Genomic DNA, 16,494 nt, shown 5'->3' with positions numbered 1-16,494 from the left:
TGTTCAAACGCTCTTCAATTTAGGCTTTGTTCAAACACACCGCAACCTAAGAGTGTTAACAAAAAGACACGCACTTTCCAAGTGTTTTTAGTTTGTTTTGTATGATTTCAAATCACCTCCAATTCCGAGTTATGTAACTCACAAGATATGATCGTGTCTCTTATCATATCTCGTTTCATCAAACAATCTTTCTCTCTTCTGAGAACCAGTAATTCTTTTTCATCATATTATAACACTCCTAGAATAAGATGTATTTGAACAAACTTCAAGTGAGGCTTGTTTCAAGAACTAGACCATGTCGGATCTCACTTGACATAAACAACACTTAATATTGTCATTGCCTATTAAAAAAGAACATCACTTTAATAAATATTTATGAAGTGACCCAATTTTGACAAAAAAAAATCTGTATTATTTAAACAAAAAAAAAACTACTTTAAGAAAGCACAAAAAGGAAAATTGTTAAATAACTTAAATCTTAACAACAAAACTCTATCAACTGAGAGTAATTACCAAGATAACAAAGGCTTATAAAAAAACCAAGATAACAAAGATGATCCTATAGTTATGGATTTTGTTTTGGTACATCAGAAAGATAAATTGCACCCGTCAGGAATCGATCCTTGAACCTCCTCTACTCAATCCATATGTCCTCCAGCCCTTACGACTTGAGCTATCATACGGGGACCTATAGTTATGGATTGAAATAAGTTAGGCTAGTTGTGGTTTGTTTAATTAAGTCTGATTTACTTAACTTTTGACTTTTGAGTATAAGAGGGGCTATTTACTTATAAAAATGACATAAATTAATAAAACATAATTAATAAGTTTATTTATGTCATCGAATGATAGCTTAAGTGGTAAGAGCTATGGGACATGTATGTGGGTTGGGTGGCGGGGTCCAGGGACCGATCCCTATTCGGGGTAATTTATCTTTTCGATGTAAAAGAAAAGTCCATTTCTAATAGTATATACACTATACTTAGTGAGGCTAGCTTTAGGTCTGCCAATGCGCTCTGACATTCTGTTAAGGAACTGAGCGCTCCAATTCTTAGATGTCTTGTTGGACGGTTGCATTTTCTAGGGGAATTGGAGGAGGTTGCGCTTGTACGTTCTCGATCTAGTTTTTCCCTTGAACACGATGTAGGCACTTCAACATTATAATGGGGAGCTGAGCGCTCCAATTCTTTGATGTCTTGTTGGATGGTTGCATTTTATGGGGTTGAGGAGGTTGCGTCTGTACGTTCCCGACCTAGTTTTTCTCCTAAACACGGGGTAGGTGCTCCTCCAACCTTCCAATAATATCATCGAATAGTTCAACTGACATTCATGTGGACGCGTTATAGAAGGGTTGTTGTTGTGGGGATGGGGTGGCTGATTCACCCTCTATGTCCATGTGATCGTCGTTTTGTTTATTTCCTTCGTGAACCGTAATAAAGACTCTTTCTCGCGAAGGAGTGTGCTTTTCCTATTACCCTCATGTAGCTACCATTGTAGAGTTGAATGAGAATACAATTTAATATTTTCCTCAACCGACGCCAATATTCAAGTCTAGAAGTATTAGACCGTAATGAAGGTAACTCTGATCAAGGCTTCTTGTACTGCAAAGGGAATTTTTTTGCGTGAAGTCTCCTTCTTTCTTGTATCCAATACGAAAATAGTGGGAAATATAGATGGGTGCCCGCAAGGCACTCTAATGCTCAAGATAGCGAAATCGAAAAAGAATTAAGGTAGAAAGAGTGTGTGCCTAAGAGCTATATTTCATTCTCGTATGCATATTTGAGATTGTTATAAACCTGAAGAAAATCATCCAAATATATGATATAATCATGTAATAGATATATCAATTGCGCAATAGTAGATATTATCAAAATTAATGGTCCTTAATTCCTAGCCAGATAATTAAAAAGTTACACCTAGGAATGTCAAAATTACCCACAACCGTGGATACCTGCGGATAAAAATTTGCTACAGGTAAAATTACCCGCACCCACAGGTATCCACGGATTTGTTTAATGGATATTTCCACTGTCCATTTATTAATGGGGAGGGTACGAATATGGATGTATTCATACCCATGGATACACGATATGTAAAATATTAAAATATCATATATATATACCTGATACATGTATATTAAATCTAATCTTTAATGATGACTTTGTGTTGGAGTATAGTTCTCCTTTTCAAATAAACTTGTACAATGGTAATGGTAAAAAAAATGTCTTAGACTCAAAAAGGGGTGAAGAAAAAATATTCGCTTTCATGTATGGACCGTGAAGTCTAATCTTGAATTTAGTCTTTAATATTATTTTCAGTTGGATAAATATATGTGAGTCTATATATGTTAATGGTTGAGTTCAAAAAAAAATGTTGATGGGTGTCATGAATATTCACGGATATTATAAAATCTGTTTAAAACCCACTTAATGGATGTCCATGTATGTATGGAGCGGGTGTAAGATCAAGTTTTGATCTAGTAGTACAACTCTATGTTTTGATGATTACAAGTTAACCTTTTGATATGAACAATTGTGGTACTCTAACGTGTTTTTCTGAGTGTGCTATTTACAGGCTCTGACCTCAACTCAATCTCACACAAATCAGAAGCACTGTGTATAAAGGGTAACCCAAGCAACGCTTTCGCATTCACCATGTTCAGTATGAACAGTGGAAAAGCTTCAGAAGTTCTGAAGCTATACAAACTCTGATGTGGACTCAGTCGCTAGAAGCTCTGAAGATCCAGAAGTTCTGATAACCAAGAAACACTGAAGGTTCAGATGTTCTGATGGTGTAGAAGACTCTGAAGATCCAGAAGCTGAATAGTGGAAACTCTGAAGTCCAGAAGCAAGAAACTCTGAAGGCCATGTTCTTCCCTCTGAGTTCAGAATCAGAAGATACAATGGTCAGAGGATCTGTGCTTTCCCTCTGACTCTGATCAACCGGCTTCACAAGTTCCAATATGAAGTATTCCCCTGATCAGAAGTCTCCTAGGTTAAAAGGTCAAGTCGCTATCCAAGTACAAAAGCAAGTGTACCTTCCTGACGACCTACCTAACGTTCTCAGCCACAGCAGAAGCTGGATTTTCCAGAACTGCCCTCCAACGGTAGCATTTCCCATGCAACGCTCAACCCTAATCCTTGGAGTATATATAGAGGCTGAAGATTGAAAGAAGCGGCTAGAAAGAAACACATATACGCGCAAGACATATTCAAAATATTCTAAGCCTTCTTTCATCTGAAATTCATTGTGTTTACTATTAGCTTTTTAGAAGCAAATCTCTTGTAAACAATTCTTTGATAAACAGTTTGTTTAGTTCCTTTAGGAGATCAAGGTTGATCGGATCCTAGAGAAGACTAAGAGAGTGAATCTTAGTGTGAGCTAAGTCAGTGTAATTGTTAGTCACTTGTAGGTTTCAAGTGCAGTTGTAACTCTTACCTGATTAGTGGATTGCCTTCATTCTAAGAAGGAAGAAATCACCTTAACGGGTGGACTGGAGTAGCTTGAGTGATTTATCAAGTGAACCAGGATAAAATCCTTGTGTGCTTTTCTATCTCTTATCTTTAGCACTTCTCGAAAGATTTGTCAAAATCTTTAAGGTGGAAGTTTTGTTCTGAAAACGTTATTCAAACCCCCCCTTTCTACCGTTTTTCATACCTTCAGCGGGTACGGGTATGAACTTTTAACTGCGAAGCGGGTGATAGATGTATACTACTCATGCCCACCTGTGTACCCGTTAACATCCTTAAACCAAATTAAGGCTTCACTCTTTTATCAACGTGATGTAATGGTCCCGGCCGGTCGGTGCCTTAGCTTCTTAATTTCCTTTAAGAAATACCCTTAATTCTCTAATATTGTATGAGTTATTCTTGTCAACATGACAATATGTTTTTCTTTTTCTTGTCCACCTGTTATTTTTTCTATTTCTTTAATTTCTAGCTTATACTCTTTGTCCCGAAAGTGTGCTTTAGGTTTGACATTAATGTGACGTACAGAGTAGAAAGAAGTCAGTGTAAGCCTGAAAACTGAAATCAAAGCTTCAACCAAGTTATGCGCATGCCCTTTTTCGCTTAAAACTTTCAACATGTTAGGTAAGTTTTTAGTATCCAAATTCGCTTTTAACTTGTACATGAAATGATGAAAGCACTTCTTTATTCAAAATTGGCTTACGTGTTGTATGTCTTTATCCATTTAACAGCTGGTTATCAAATTGCTTATGAAGATGATGCAACTTGGAGGAAGTAACTATAGATATGAATAAGCAGAAGCTGTTATCTTCTTTATCTTCTGCTTATCACTTTGCACATTTTCAAATCAGCATTTTGAGAAGTTTCAAGCAAGGCGGTTTTTTTTTTCTTGACAGGTGTCGTCACCCATTCAGAATACGATTGTATATTTCTTCCAACAAATGTTTTTCCCCAAGATTCAAGCATCTGCTCGCATCCTTACGAGAATCTAGCTTGCTTATCACTAAATCAACACATTATTAGTCAAGCAAGGTGGCTCTGAAGAAACTAATTAAAGGATTAAAAGCTGAACTGTAGAATACTAAAATTAAATGAAGTGTGACTTTTAAATATAGTGAGTGTAATTTTAAAATTTAGTTTTTTTTTCTTTAAATACCACTTTAATTTTTTTCTTCATTTTTTTATATTTGAAATATACCACATTATAATTATTTCAGAAAATTTCACCCTCACTATAATTAATTTTCTCATTTGTAGATCATCACCTCATAATTTCATCTATGATCATGCATCTCTTTTGGTTATATCTTAGTTAATGGAAAGGAGATAAAAATAAAAACACTATTTATTCAAAATTATTTATAGATTAAATGATATAAAGATATTTAAATTTCTCAAAAACATTTTACATGTATATTTAAAATGATACTATTATATTTAAAAAATATAATCTTAATTTAAAACATATACTAAATATAATCATATTTTGAAGGATTTAATTTATATGCACTGACAGTATAAAAAGTTTTACACATGTTCACGCATCAAAGAGGCTTATACTTTATAGTCATAATTTTTTAAAAATATCCTCTAACTTCTCTCTCCATCCTTTTCTTTCTGGTTTCTCAAAAGATTCTCGTCTAGGGTTTTGTTGCGTTTTCTTCCTTTCTTCTTTTGCTTCCTTCATTCACTCCCCTGATCGTTCCTTACCATGTTCGCGAATCTTCTTGAAGGGTTTCTCCCTGCGCGGCGTGTGTCCCACCGACAACGCAAAGCTTTTCCCTGGGGTCGGGGGTTAGAGGTTTTGAGGGTTGCTCTTCAGATTGACGACGATTGTGGGGTTTGTTTTTTCAGTGAGTTACGATGATCCTTCCTGTTAATGGTTATAGTCGTGTGGTGTCCTCCTTCCTACCTCGCCGCGTGGCTCTTGGCTAGGTGCAACGTCTTTGAGTGGTCGAATCAAGCTTTCTTTTGGCATGGATCGTGGTTTTTGGGCTAGATCAGGTAGATTTTGTTGTCTGGTTAGGCAGATCTTGGTTCATTGATGCTCCTCCTTGCTTCTTCGTACTCTTGGATCTTTGGTCTAGGATTTTTGTTGCCCCCCGCTCCCGTTTTGGTCGATTGTGTCGCCTCTTCTTCTCAGACCCTGGTTTGGGATGGTTCTCTTAAGTTTTTTTTTCTTTTCTTTTTGTTATTTTTTGTTTTTGCTTTCTTTTCAGGGGTTGTTTCTCAGCTTTCGGCGGCACTTGGTGTGATGGTGGGTTTTTGGTTTGCACAGATGGGTTAGATCTCGCCCGAGGACCTCTCTGATTGGTGTAGGCGTATGCTTCTTTAGGTGGGTGTTTGTGGGGGGGTTTCTTTGATGTTTTTAGGAGGGTCTTTGCTTTTGCCTTAAAGTTTTTTTCAGCATTTTAGTTGGTCGGGTTACTGTACTCATATTAAAAGAGATTGTTTCTCAACATTTCTTTTATATTATATATATATATATATATATATATATATCTTTTTGAATTTTTTTTCCCACATGCATTAAATCACATCTCTTCAATTTTCATTTTTAAATATTTTTAAACTCAAACTTTATAATGACATGACAATATGATAGATTCTGATTGACTAATAGTGTAAAATAATTTTAGACTATTAGTGCACAACAATTAAATTCTTTTTTGAAATCCATAAACAACCTATTGTGTGTGATTAACTGATTGCAATTGAAATTGCTTCTACAAAATAATTATATTTTAAAAATAAACATGAAGGAAAATATGAGCGTATCAATTTTTAAAGGTAAAGAAAATAAAAATATTGTTGATACATCCTTTTCAAGAAATGTTTTATGTGCAACTAGGGGTGGAAATTGGCTGGGTTGGGCTAGGCTTTGCAAAGCCTAGGTCTAGCCTACATTTGGAATTCACGGGCCAAGTCTTGCCTGTGTCTTTCATAAACCAAATTTTAAGGAGGCATGATCTGGTCTACGAGCCTGTTCGAAAGTTTACTTACCTAAAAATAACCTCCTAAAGAGCCTAATAGACCTTGTGTCTAATAGGTCGCGAGGTAATATGTCAGCAGACTTATAAACCTTCACAACTATCATTGAATTTCTATTTTGAATATTGGAAAATCCAGTTAAAAAACGCATCTTCAACAATATTAAAATGATTTCTTCTAAGTATATAATGTTTTTAATTTAGGTTTTCATCTTAGTATTTCTTCTCTTTTAGTTTTTTTTTTTACTTTTTATACATGATATTAAATTTATTAATATATTGGTATAATATCTTTATTAAATTATAAAAAAATTTAGATAAATAGGTCATCTATCATGCCTAATAGGCTTTTTGTAATCCTAGGTCTGACCTTTTTAGCTAATTAAGCTTTTTAAAAAGTTTAGGCCTGACTTTTTTTAGCAAATAAGTCTAGCCGCCCGACTTTTGGTAGGTTAGGCCGTAGGCCCTTGACGTGCCGCATGGCCTATTTCCACCCCTATGTGCAGCAATTAGTATCTATAAGTAGTTAACCTTGATCATGAAATTATTTAAATAAAAATCATGAAATAAAATAAAATAACAAAAGTATATTTCATTATAACAAAAGCTATATTTTATACGATTTTCTAATATTAAACGCCAATAAGATGAAATACGAAAAACGCTTGTGTTAATTCCTTTTAAATTCATTACTTTCAAAAAAAAAAAAAAATCCTTTTAAATTCATCATAATTTAATGACGTGCATAAGAAAAGTCAAATTTTGCTGATGCAAAAGTATTTGTCGGTCATATTCATATGTTGCCCAAAAGTTAGGCAATAGTTTTGTTTACGTGGTGGCCGTACACAGCTCAAATTGCACCCCTGAAAAAAAAATTTGCACTTACTCTTATATAATTTTCTCTTAATTTAAAAAAAAATTTCTTTTAACCTTAAAAATTTTAAATTATATTACTCCCACCGTTCCAGAAAATTTGTAGTTTAAGATTGTGACACAAAGATTAAGAAAACAATTATTAATAGCACAATTTGACTAGATTGCCCTTATTTACTTTTACTAGTATGATGTGCCACTATTAAATTATATTTAGATAGAGAAGAATGTAATTAATAGAGAAGAGTTGTGGTTGGTTAATATGGAAGGTGATAAGTGAGAGAAAATGTATTAAATGAGGATAGATGTGGAAACAATTAGCAAAAAATGCATTGGTTTTCTAAAACAACAAACATTTTGGGATATTGAAAAATGGTGCAAAACAACAAACTTTCTGGAACGGAGGGAGTAGTAGACAAAGTTTTGCCCCAATATCCAATAAAGATTCACATTCACTTACTCCTCTCACTTTCTCTCTCACACACAATTATTTAGTTACGTTGAGAATGATGTATTTAATAACATTGACCCTGAGCTTATTGTTAAATTATTTCAGAATATGAAATCACGTAAATGACAACTATGACTTGTATAATTTCTGATGTATAAACGTATTAAAGTTGTTTTTAATTATATTTTTATCGATGTTTTTTTATAAGCTTTTACTGATGTGTTCATTTGAAAAATTTAAATTCCTGACCCTAGATTTGAATCCGCCGCAGGTGCCATCATATGTTTATGATGATGCTTGTTGATTCTGATTTAATATCTTCTTCAGTCTAGGTTGACCATTTAATTGGCTTGATTTCAAGATATGGAATCCTTTTTTTTTTAAAAACCAAATGCACTCATTAGAAAGAAGGAGAAATAGGCACCCAGGCCATTATATTGTAATGGATTAAATGAAGTACTGTAACTGGGGACTCCTCCATCCAAACTACAGATTTTAAAGAAAATGAAAATTTAAGCCATCAGTAACAGTATTACGAGCTAGATGAGCAAACGAAAAAAATAAAAGTATCAGAGTCACTAAACTACAACAGTGACAAATAACTTGAGATACCCCGAGAAGGATGTCTTGAGGCCTCAAACAGCTGAAGTAATCAATCTTAAACAACTACACGAAAAGAGAGATCATAAACCAAAAGAATCAACAGTATTACTAGAACGATGAACAAACGAAAAAATAAAAGAATCAAAACGAGTCAAGTTTTTCTTAACTAAGCTTGACGGTAGAGACCAAAATCATCGACTATATTATTATTTTGCTTTAAGCCATTTTACATTTAAGAACTAAAACCAATGAAATGGAAATAAGCGACTAGAGAAAAAAATTTCTAATTTTATAGGGACTAAAAACATATTTAAGCCTAAAAAATTATAACTTTGAATATTTTAATTTTATTTCAAATTGTTAACATCAGATTATTTTTTAATTTTTTTCGCTTTTCATATTCTTATTAGATTTTTGGTTACAATATTCTTATTAGATTAAATAGGATAGTATAAATAGTTAAAATATTTAAGGTGGGCACATCGAGACAAATCTGATAGAAAAATATCATAGTTAGGATTTGGTATTTTTAAATTATAAAAATGATGGTGATGACATTTTAATAAAATGATATAGATATAAAAATTGATAAGAAACTCAATAAGCTTTAAGTTATAATCTACCTCAAAACTTACATCATTGGATTCCTCATCCTCCTTCACCTTTTCCTCTTTCTATTCGTGTACCTATAAGATCAGAAACACCCGTCCTTAGAGTCAAGAAGCAGGATGCGAGAGTAAGGAGAGCAAGAAAAAAAAATCATACCAAGATGAAACAGCCCTAACGACGGAGGTTCAAGTAGAGGTGTGAGAGCAGTGAGCGCGGCGTAGAGAAGAGAGTGAGAGAGAGAGAGAGTCGAGAAGCAGAGGTTCTGATTTGGTAGATTGACAGAGTTAATTTTGATAAAATTAGGGTTACGTTTTATAAATTAATATATATAATAAACTAAAACAAAACGAAGGAAGTTAAAAAGCTCAACTAGCAAGTTATAGCTATTATTGCTATGGATCCTTGGTTCGAATCCATGGCATGGCATAGCGACGGAAATGTCAGTCGCTAATATAACCGTCGCTAAATCAATCGCTAATAGCGACATAATTTTCGGTCGCTAACACAATCCGTCGCTTTATTATTTTTATTCTACGACTTTAGCGACAGAAATGTCAGTCACTAAATTTTCCGTCGCTAAATCGGTAGCTAATAAGTCAAACTTGGAGTATGACCAAAATATCATGGATTCCGTTGCAAACTCAATCGCTATTTGTGACTGAAATATTTCGGTCGCTAAACAGCAAATTTCTGGTAGTGTAGCAAGTTATAAACTACTGCAATCAGTTTATTTACTAAATATTTTAAAAGAGATTTTAAACTAATAAAATAAGTTTTAACAAAGCTTAAGAACCTTGTCAAAGAGATTTTTAGCGAAAGACTTTTTTATTAGAGATTTTAATTAATAACGGAGTTTGCATATGTGGCGCCATTTAATGATGTGGCTTTGACACTTTCGCCACTGGAATGCCACGGGGACTGCCAACTCACTTAATAAAAAAATAAATTAAACTAATTCATACTAAAATAAGATCTGGAATCTAAACCTAAAAAAAAAAAAATCTGGAATCCCCATCCCCTCTCTCTTCATCTTCTTCCCCAGCCCCTCTCTTTAACATGATCCACCCAAACCGCCACTCTATCAGCTACCTTTCTCCAGCAACAAAACCCAAAGCACAACTCCAAAGAACACAGACCACTACTCTCTCTTCCCTCGGTCTACCTTCACTACAACCACCATGGATTCTCCCTCTCTCATTCCAGTCTCGCCTCTCCGATCCATTAGGGTCCTGTGTTGTACGTGGTCGTTTGAGGAGATCCGGCGAGGGCTGTCGCAGATCGTGTTCGCAGTCACCGTGCACCGGATCTGTTTATTTTTTGATTTGGAGATCTGTAAATGGCAGATCTAGAGATTTCATCTGAATATATTCAGTTTTTGATTCTTGTGTTTTATTTGTATATGGGTTCTTTTTGTTATTAATTTGAAAATTTATTTTTTGATTCTTGTGTGTTTGATTGAGTATGTGGTGCGTAGGTGCAGGAACTGTGAAAGTGTTGTACAGAATCAATTTTCTGGGATTTTTATTTTTTATTTTTTGGGGGAAAGGAGTTAATGTTGGAGGATTTGGATTATGATATCAGATGAAACTACAAGGAAATTTGATTCAAGAAAAAAGAGCTCAAAATTTTGTTGGCAATTCTATCAAGAAGACAGCAAATAGTTTCACCAATGATGAAGAAGAAAATGGTTTAAGCATTTTTTCTCTTAACTTCTGGGAAATTGTTTTTATGTTTGGGGTCGGTTCGTTATGTTTTGATGGGGATTGAAGATGAAGAGGGATGGGAATGGAAGAATATGGTAAAGAAAAAAGGAAAATTAGTGCTTAAGTGGTAATAATAATAATAGATGTGCCAACTCACCAATTTCCGTTTTGAATTTGACGGTTAATTGACGGAGGGTCCTAATTGGCACGAAAAAATGATTTAAGGATTCAAATTGCTCGTTTTAAAAATCAGGGATCCAAATCGCACATACATAATACATCAGGGATGAAAAGTGCAATTAAGCCATTTCAAAAACATGATTTCTTTTTTAAAGCACAAACAAAGTGCCAAATAGTGTTTTCCTTCACATATTAGCACTTGATTCCTCTTTTTCCTTGCTGCACACCACGTTTCTTTCCTTGTTGCTGCACACTCTTCTTCTCCTTCTTCTTCTTGTTCTTCTTCTCCGAACAAGACAAGCTCTGATTTGCCATTACCATGGACATGCACCTCCTTAGCAGTATCAAGAACCGGTTTTCTAGACATTGGAAGGTCAAGTTTCATCATCCTCTTCGTGAAGCTGAATTTCTAGCCAAACATGGAGGCGGAGCCGCCACTATCAAGTTTCAGTTTCATCACGCTCCTTCTCCTGCAGACACCAATGCCGAGGTCAATTAATCTTTATTTTGCTACATATATACTTCTTATCTTGCTGCTTTGCTTTCAAATCATTTAACATGTTATTCTTACTTATCTATCTTGCAATCCCCTTTATATATGTTTCTTTACTACACTTGTTACTTTCACCACTAAATAATATAATAATGTTATACATTCAATTTGTGTCCGGCGGTCTCCAAAGAATAACTTAAGTAGTAAGAGCTGAGGGACATATGAGTTCGGAAGGAGAAGGGTCATAGATCAATTACCGGAGGGTATAATTTATCTTTCCGATGTACCAAATTTTTGTGTGTCTGTCTCCCCCAAATTTGTGTGTTTAGGGTTCACCATTTGCATTTGCATGTACACAGTCAGGGTTGGTTGGAACCAGGAAAATTCAGTAGGGGAGTGAAAATTAAACACATTCTAAACAAAATTTTCAATGTCTAGCTTTTACTATTAAATATGAAATTTTTTTCATACAAAGTGTCATGTATTTCATAAAACCAAACAAGACAAATTTTGACATAAAGAATCACCTAAAAAATGTGCACTTCATTACAATCATCGAAATGGTTCCTTTTTTGGAATAAGAAATATAATACGTAAGGGAGGAAGTAAACAAATGGAGATTAAAAATTATCATAATGAAACCGAAGAGAAAGTTCAAGCATGAATTGTGTCATTGTTGCAGTATATACTTATGTTACTCACACTGGATTGTAACTACTTAAAGTAGTTTGGCTTCTCTTAGCATTAGTTCAAAGCCCCCAGCCTCTTCCCTGTTTTATTGATTGAATGAACAAAAACCCATTCCTTATATCTCCTGAAATTCCTTACACAAAATAACTCATTCAATAACTAACTTTTCCTCTCCCAAAGAAACCCATCAGCAGACAGCACATAAGGCACAATCTGTATATTATTGTTTTCTCTAAAAAAACTTAGCATCAAAAGCCGTAAATAGAAATAGATAGCTTTGAAATGAAAGTAAAAATTTTTGCTTACGCAATGAAGAAGAATGACTTGGCTTCCTTGCCGAATCACAACCTCATAAGTCCAAGCAACAATCATAAGGGGAAGGTGGAGGAGATGAGTTTGGAAGGGGAAAAGCCTAGGCATGGAACTTGGAAGACACAAATGAAGAAGAGTATAAAACTCTGAAAGTGAATAATATTGTTTTTTGAAAAGCTCTAAAAGATACTAAGAATAAAACATTTTGTACAAGGGTTGACTTGTGGATATTACAAAGGGCACAAACATTTTTCATTCATTTGAAAAGTTCTAGGGACACAAGGCGCAAAGTGGAGCACAAACACTTTCACTTATAGTATTTATTACCTTTGCTGGCATAGAGGGGGCAGGGGCCATATTTATACGTAGGGTAAAAGAATTTTTTTGATCAATGGGGGCAGTCACCCTTTTGAACCGGCTTTGTTCCGTCCCTGTACGCAGTTATCAATTCTACAATTTCAAGTCATTTTAATTCTACCTTTTTTCTTGTTGCTGAAATTTTTCACAGCAGAAAATGGATTATATTAGTGAGTTGCCTGATTGCATCCTGGCTGATATCCTATCAATGTTATCCATGAAAGATATGTTAAACACTTGCTTACTATCTAAAAGGTTGTGCAACCTCTGGCATCTCAGGAGAGATCTCAAATTTGATCAGCTCAATGTGCTTGGAAGTGATGAAGAATTGCGACGAGCTGGATATTATGTTGATGTTCTGAAAAATGGTAATCAATGTGAACATCTTCATTTGGACGTGCTTAGGGATGAATTTGTGAGACGTGTTGATCAGTTTGTGAAGAATTTTAAAGGTGACATAATTGATTCTATCGTGGTGCAGTTCAATTTAAACCTTGCAGAGAGTAACATCATTGATCAATGGATCCGGTTTGCAATTTCAAAGGGGGCGGGAAGAATTGATGTGCTCTTTCTACCAAGGCGGTGTTATAGTTCCAGCAATTGTTACAAGTTTCCCTTTGGCTTATTTTCTGAGTCTAATAATTCAGCACTCAAGCATTTGCATCTGCTACATTGTCTCGTTTGTCATCCAGAAAACTCTGACCTTTTTCCGTTGACAAATTTGAGAAGTTTAGTACTTGAAGAATCACATGTGGATCAAATCTTGATCACAAGCCTGGTTTCTAATTGTCTGCTACTCAAAGAGCTCAGCTTATTTTCATGCACATTTAAATCATCGACCTTGAAAATAGTGAGTTCATCGTTATGCCATCTCAATCTTAAGGGGTGCAGATTTGCACCTGAGACTTGGCCTTTTCTTTCTTTGGATTGCCTGAAACTCACTTCCTTTGAGTTTGACATGTTTAGTTTGCTGAAGCGCATATCAATTAATGCACCTCTACTTAAGAGCATTTACTACGCTAGTTACCTGCGTCTAATACCTAATTCAATTGCCCGCTTTCCATCTCTTCCTCAGCTTGAGATTCTGACTTTGCATGTCTGCTACTCTCCTCAGGTTAGCTTGATAAACTGTTAGAAACAGTGAAAATTTTGTTGTCTTTTTACATTTTTATTTTATTGAAAATTTTAAATGTCTTTGTTCAGGCAAACATTTCACTAAAAGATACTTCGGCCCTGGAAAATGTCAGACAATTGAACCTGTCCCTTTATATGGCACATTTGTATGAAGATAGCGAGATTCATATTGGGTGGATTTTAACCATCCTTCAAGCTTGTCCTGTTCTGCAGAAACTTTCAGTCATGGTGAGTCAATAAGGTTGTACACATGTCTTATTTTGTTTCTTACTCCAAAATTCTTAGAGACTAGTGTACCTTCTTCTTTCCAAATCTATCCATGGACATGATTCGAAAGAGCAGTTGCAAGTTGCAACTCCTCATCCAAGTTTCTCAGATTGTGCATTTTCACCATCATTCAAATTATTTATAGTAAAATTATACTACTTTGCAGTTTATAGGTCCGAAGTTTTTTACAGAACACAGAGATATTCAAGATCATGGAATGTCCTATCACAATGAGATCAAAGTAGTTGAAATGAGGGGCTGTGTGGGTAACTGGTATGAAATTGAGCTCGCTAAGAATATTTTAAAATATACCAACAAACTTGAGCAAATAGTTTTGAGTCCTTATTGGAAAGACGGAGACATGCATGGTTGGAAATCTCATCCAAAGTGGTTTCAGAATGGGCGTGAAAGAACTCGTGAGAAGCTTAGTCAAGAAGTTGGATGGGCAGAAGTTATACGCATATAAGAGTTTATAACTTCTGCATCTTTTATGTTTTATCATTTGTTTTGTTATTTGATAGACTAGTATGATTAACATTGCTGATAATTTCATTTCTTGTTATTTATCCCAATTATGTTCATTTGACTAATATGTACAATTATATGTAAGGTGACAGCTTCTAAAGTGTGATGTGAACAGATTTCTAGATTATTCGGATTCATTTTTGTTTTCTTTTTTAAAATATAACAGCTTATTTATTTAAAAAATATGTCCATTTTATTATTTCGGATGTTCAATTAATCTTGAAAAAAAGTAAATTATGCTCCACCATCTTAAAATATTGCAGGAGACTTGTTTAGGTTGTGAAGTTAAGTTTTGGATTGATGACAGTTGGTTCGAGTTTGCTGCAAATTTTGTATTGTGTTTATTTTGTGCACTGAGTCTGAGAGATTGGTGAACTTCTAAGTCTGCAAAATTTGTGTATTGCTCTGACTGTATGAAGTAATAGTCTATTTTATCACAGAATGAGAATGAACAATGCAAAGAAGGTGTTTAATTTTTTAGTAGTTGAAAAATTTAACATATTAAAAGAGAAGAAGATAACAGAATTAGAATGAACAATGCAAATAAGGTCTTTAACTTCCTAACCCAATTGTACAAAGTTTGATAAATTAAATGAGGTCAATAAGAACTAAAAGAACCATCAAATGCGTAGATCAACTGGTACGAGACAGTTCTAACTTAAGCAGAGATCTCGAGTTCGAGTCTATGTGAATGCAGTTACTGACTTTTCATTAGCCACGGCTGGTTACACACCCATGACGATAATTGGTTATCTAATGTTCGGTTCAGGTGTTGAATCACAAGTAACATTAAACTATAAACTGGCTAAACGTGGTGCTGCTTTTGTAAAAGATTTTTTCTATTTCAATTCTACCGTTACAGTGTAAACTTTCCCAGATGAGGGGGATTGTCCTCATCTTTTGATTCAAATCTTGAATAAAACTTTTGTTCTCAAAAAAAAAAAAACATTAAACTACCCACAAAATATATTAAATACAAAAGTCACAATCTATTCTGCCTTGGTAAATCCTATAGGCAAGCAGATACATTTGTTGATAACACTATCATCAATGCATTAAAAGGTTGCTTTCAAGCAGATACAAGAACTAAGCAATCTACTACTAATCAACGTTGTTGTCGCCTTAACTATCCCATTCTTATTCTTTGAATATTCTTGGACCTAGCTTGGGTATTGTTGAATGTTATCTTCATCTACACTAATTCTATGCTTGTGCTACTTAGAGATTTCAAGCACATATGACTCTTGGGTGTGAGATGATGGCGATAGTGGTGATAATATTTGTAGCTATTCTTTAAAAAAAAAAAAATTGTAGCTATAGCAATAGGAACATTTGGGACATATACGTCAAGCCTTGAAATACACAACCATTTGTACTCCATAATTTCTGCTTTGGCCTCATTTATTTTATTTCTTTAATGGGTCCATGTGACAAAATTTGGAGTGAAGGTCAATTGTTTTTATTGATACACTATGTATATAACCTAGAATAGTTAGATTACAATAAGTTACATTATTATAAAGTCGAGTTTAATTATATCAGCAATATAATTTGTTATGTACTAGGGAGATCTGACGTAGAAGACTGACAGAAAGTAAACCCTAGCAGAGTACTAAAAATATCATAAAAGGAATATTCGGGTGAATGGTCACTTTGGTCCCTAAAGTTGTAGGTGTCGGGCATATTAGTCCATATTCTTCATAAATGTCTCCCGTAGTCCCTAATGTTTGCAAACGTCGACCACGTTGGTCCTTGGCCGTTTTCCCGTTAGTGAACATTAACAGAGATAATGATTTGGCACGTTAAGTGCCCTAATGGCGTTGCCACGTGGATCTGAACG

The 16,494-nt window shown here is 34.6% G+C and overlaps 1 protein-coding gene across 1 annotated transcript; it reads left to right on the top strand.

Moving 5' to 3' along the window:
• The first annotated feature begins 11,195 nt into the window (after nucleotides 1-11,195).
• Nucleotides 11,196-14,759, top strand: LOC130715494 (F-box/FBD/LRR-repeat protein At5g53840-like). Its single transcript, XM_057565605.1, has 4 exons — nucleotides 11,196-11,366; nucleotides 12,880-13,842; nucleotides 13,932-14,090; nucleotides 14,296-14,759. Exons 1-4 carry the CDS (start codon nucleotides 11,196-11,198, stop codon nucleotides 14,593-14,595), a joined length of 1,593 nt encoding a protein of 530 aa, XP_057421588.1. The 3' UTR covers nucleotides 14,596-14,759.
• Nucleotides 14,760-16,494: the final 1,735 nt, after the last annotated feature.

This window comes from Lotus japonicus, chromosome 1 (assembly GCF_012489685.1).
Source record: "Lotus japonicus ecotype B-129 chromosome 1, LjGifu_v1.2".
Lineage (NCBI taxonomy): Eukaryota > Viridiplantae > Streptophyta > Magnoliopsida > Fabales > Fabaceae > Lotus > Lotus japonicus.
Note: the sequence above shows the minus strand (reverse complement) of the source record. Positions and strands in the feature narration are given on the sequence as shown.

What these genes read in the sequence shown, in the direction of transcription:
- LOC130715494 (XM_057565605.1), top strand. Translation starts at nt 11,196, where the DNA reads ATGGACATGCACCTCCTTAGCAGTATCAAGAACCGGTTTTCTAGACAT. An exon ending in ATGTCTGCTACTCTCCTCAG is followed by an intron (nt 13,843 to 13,931) that starts GTTAGCTTGATA and finishes GTCTTTGTTCAG; the next exon opens with GCAAACATTTCACTAAAAGA. An exon ending in TGCAGAAACTTTCAGTCATG is followed by an intron (nt 14,091 to 14,295) that starts GTGAGTCAATAA and finishes ACTACTTTGCAG; the next exon opens with TTTATAGGTCCGAAGTTTTT.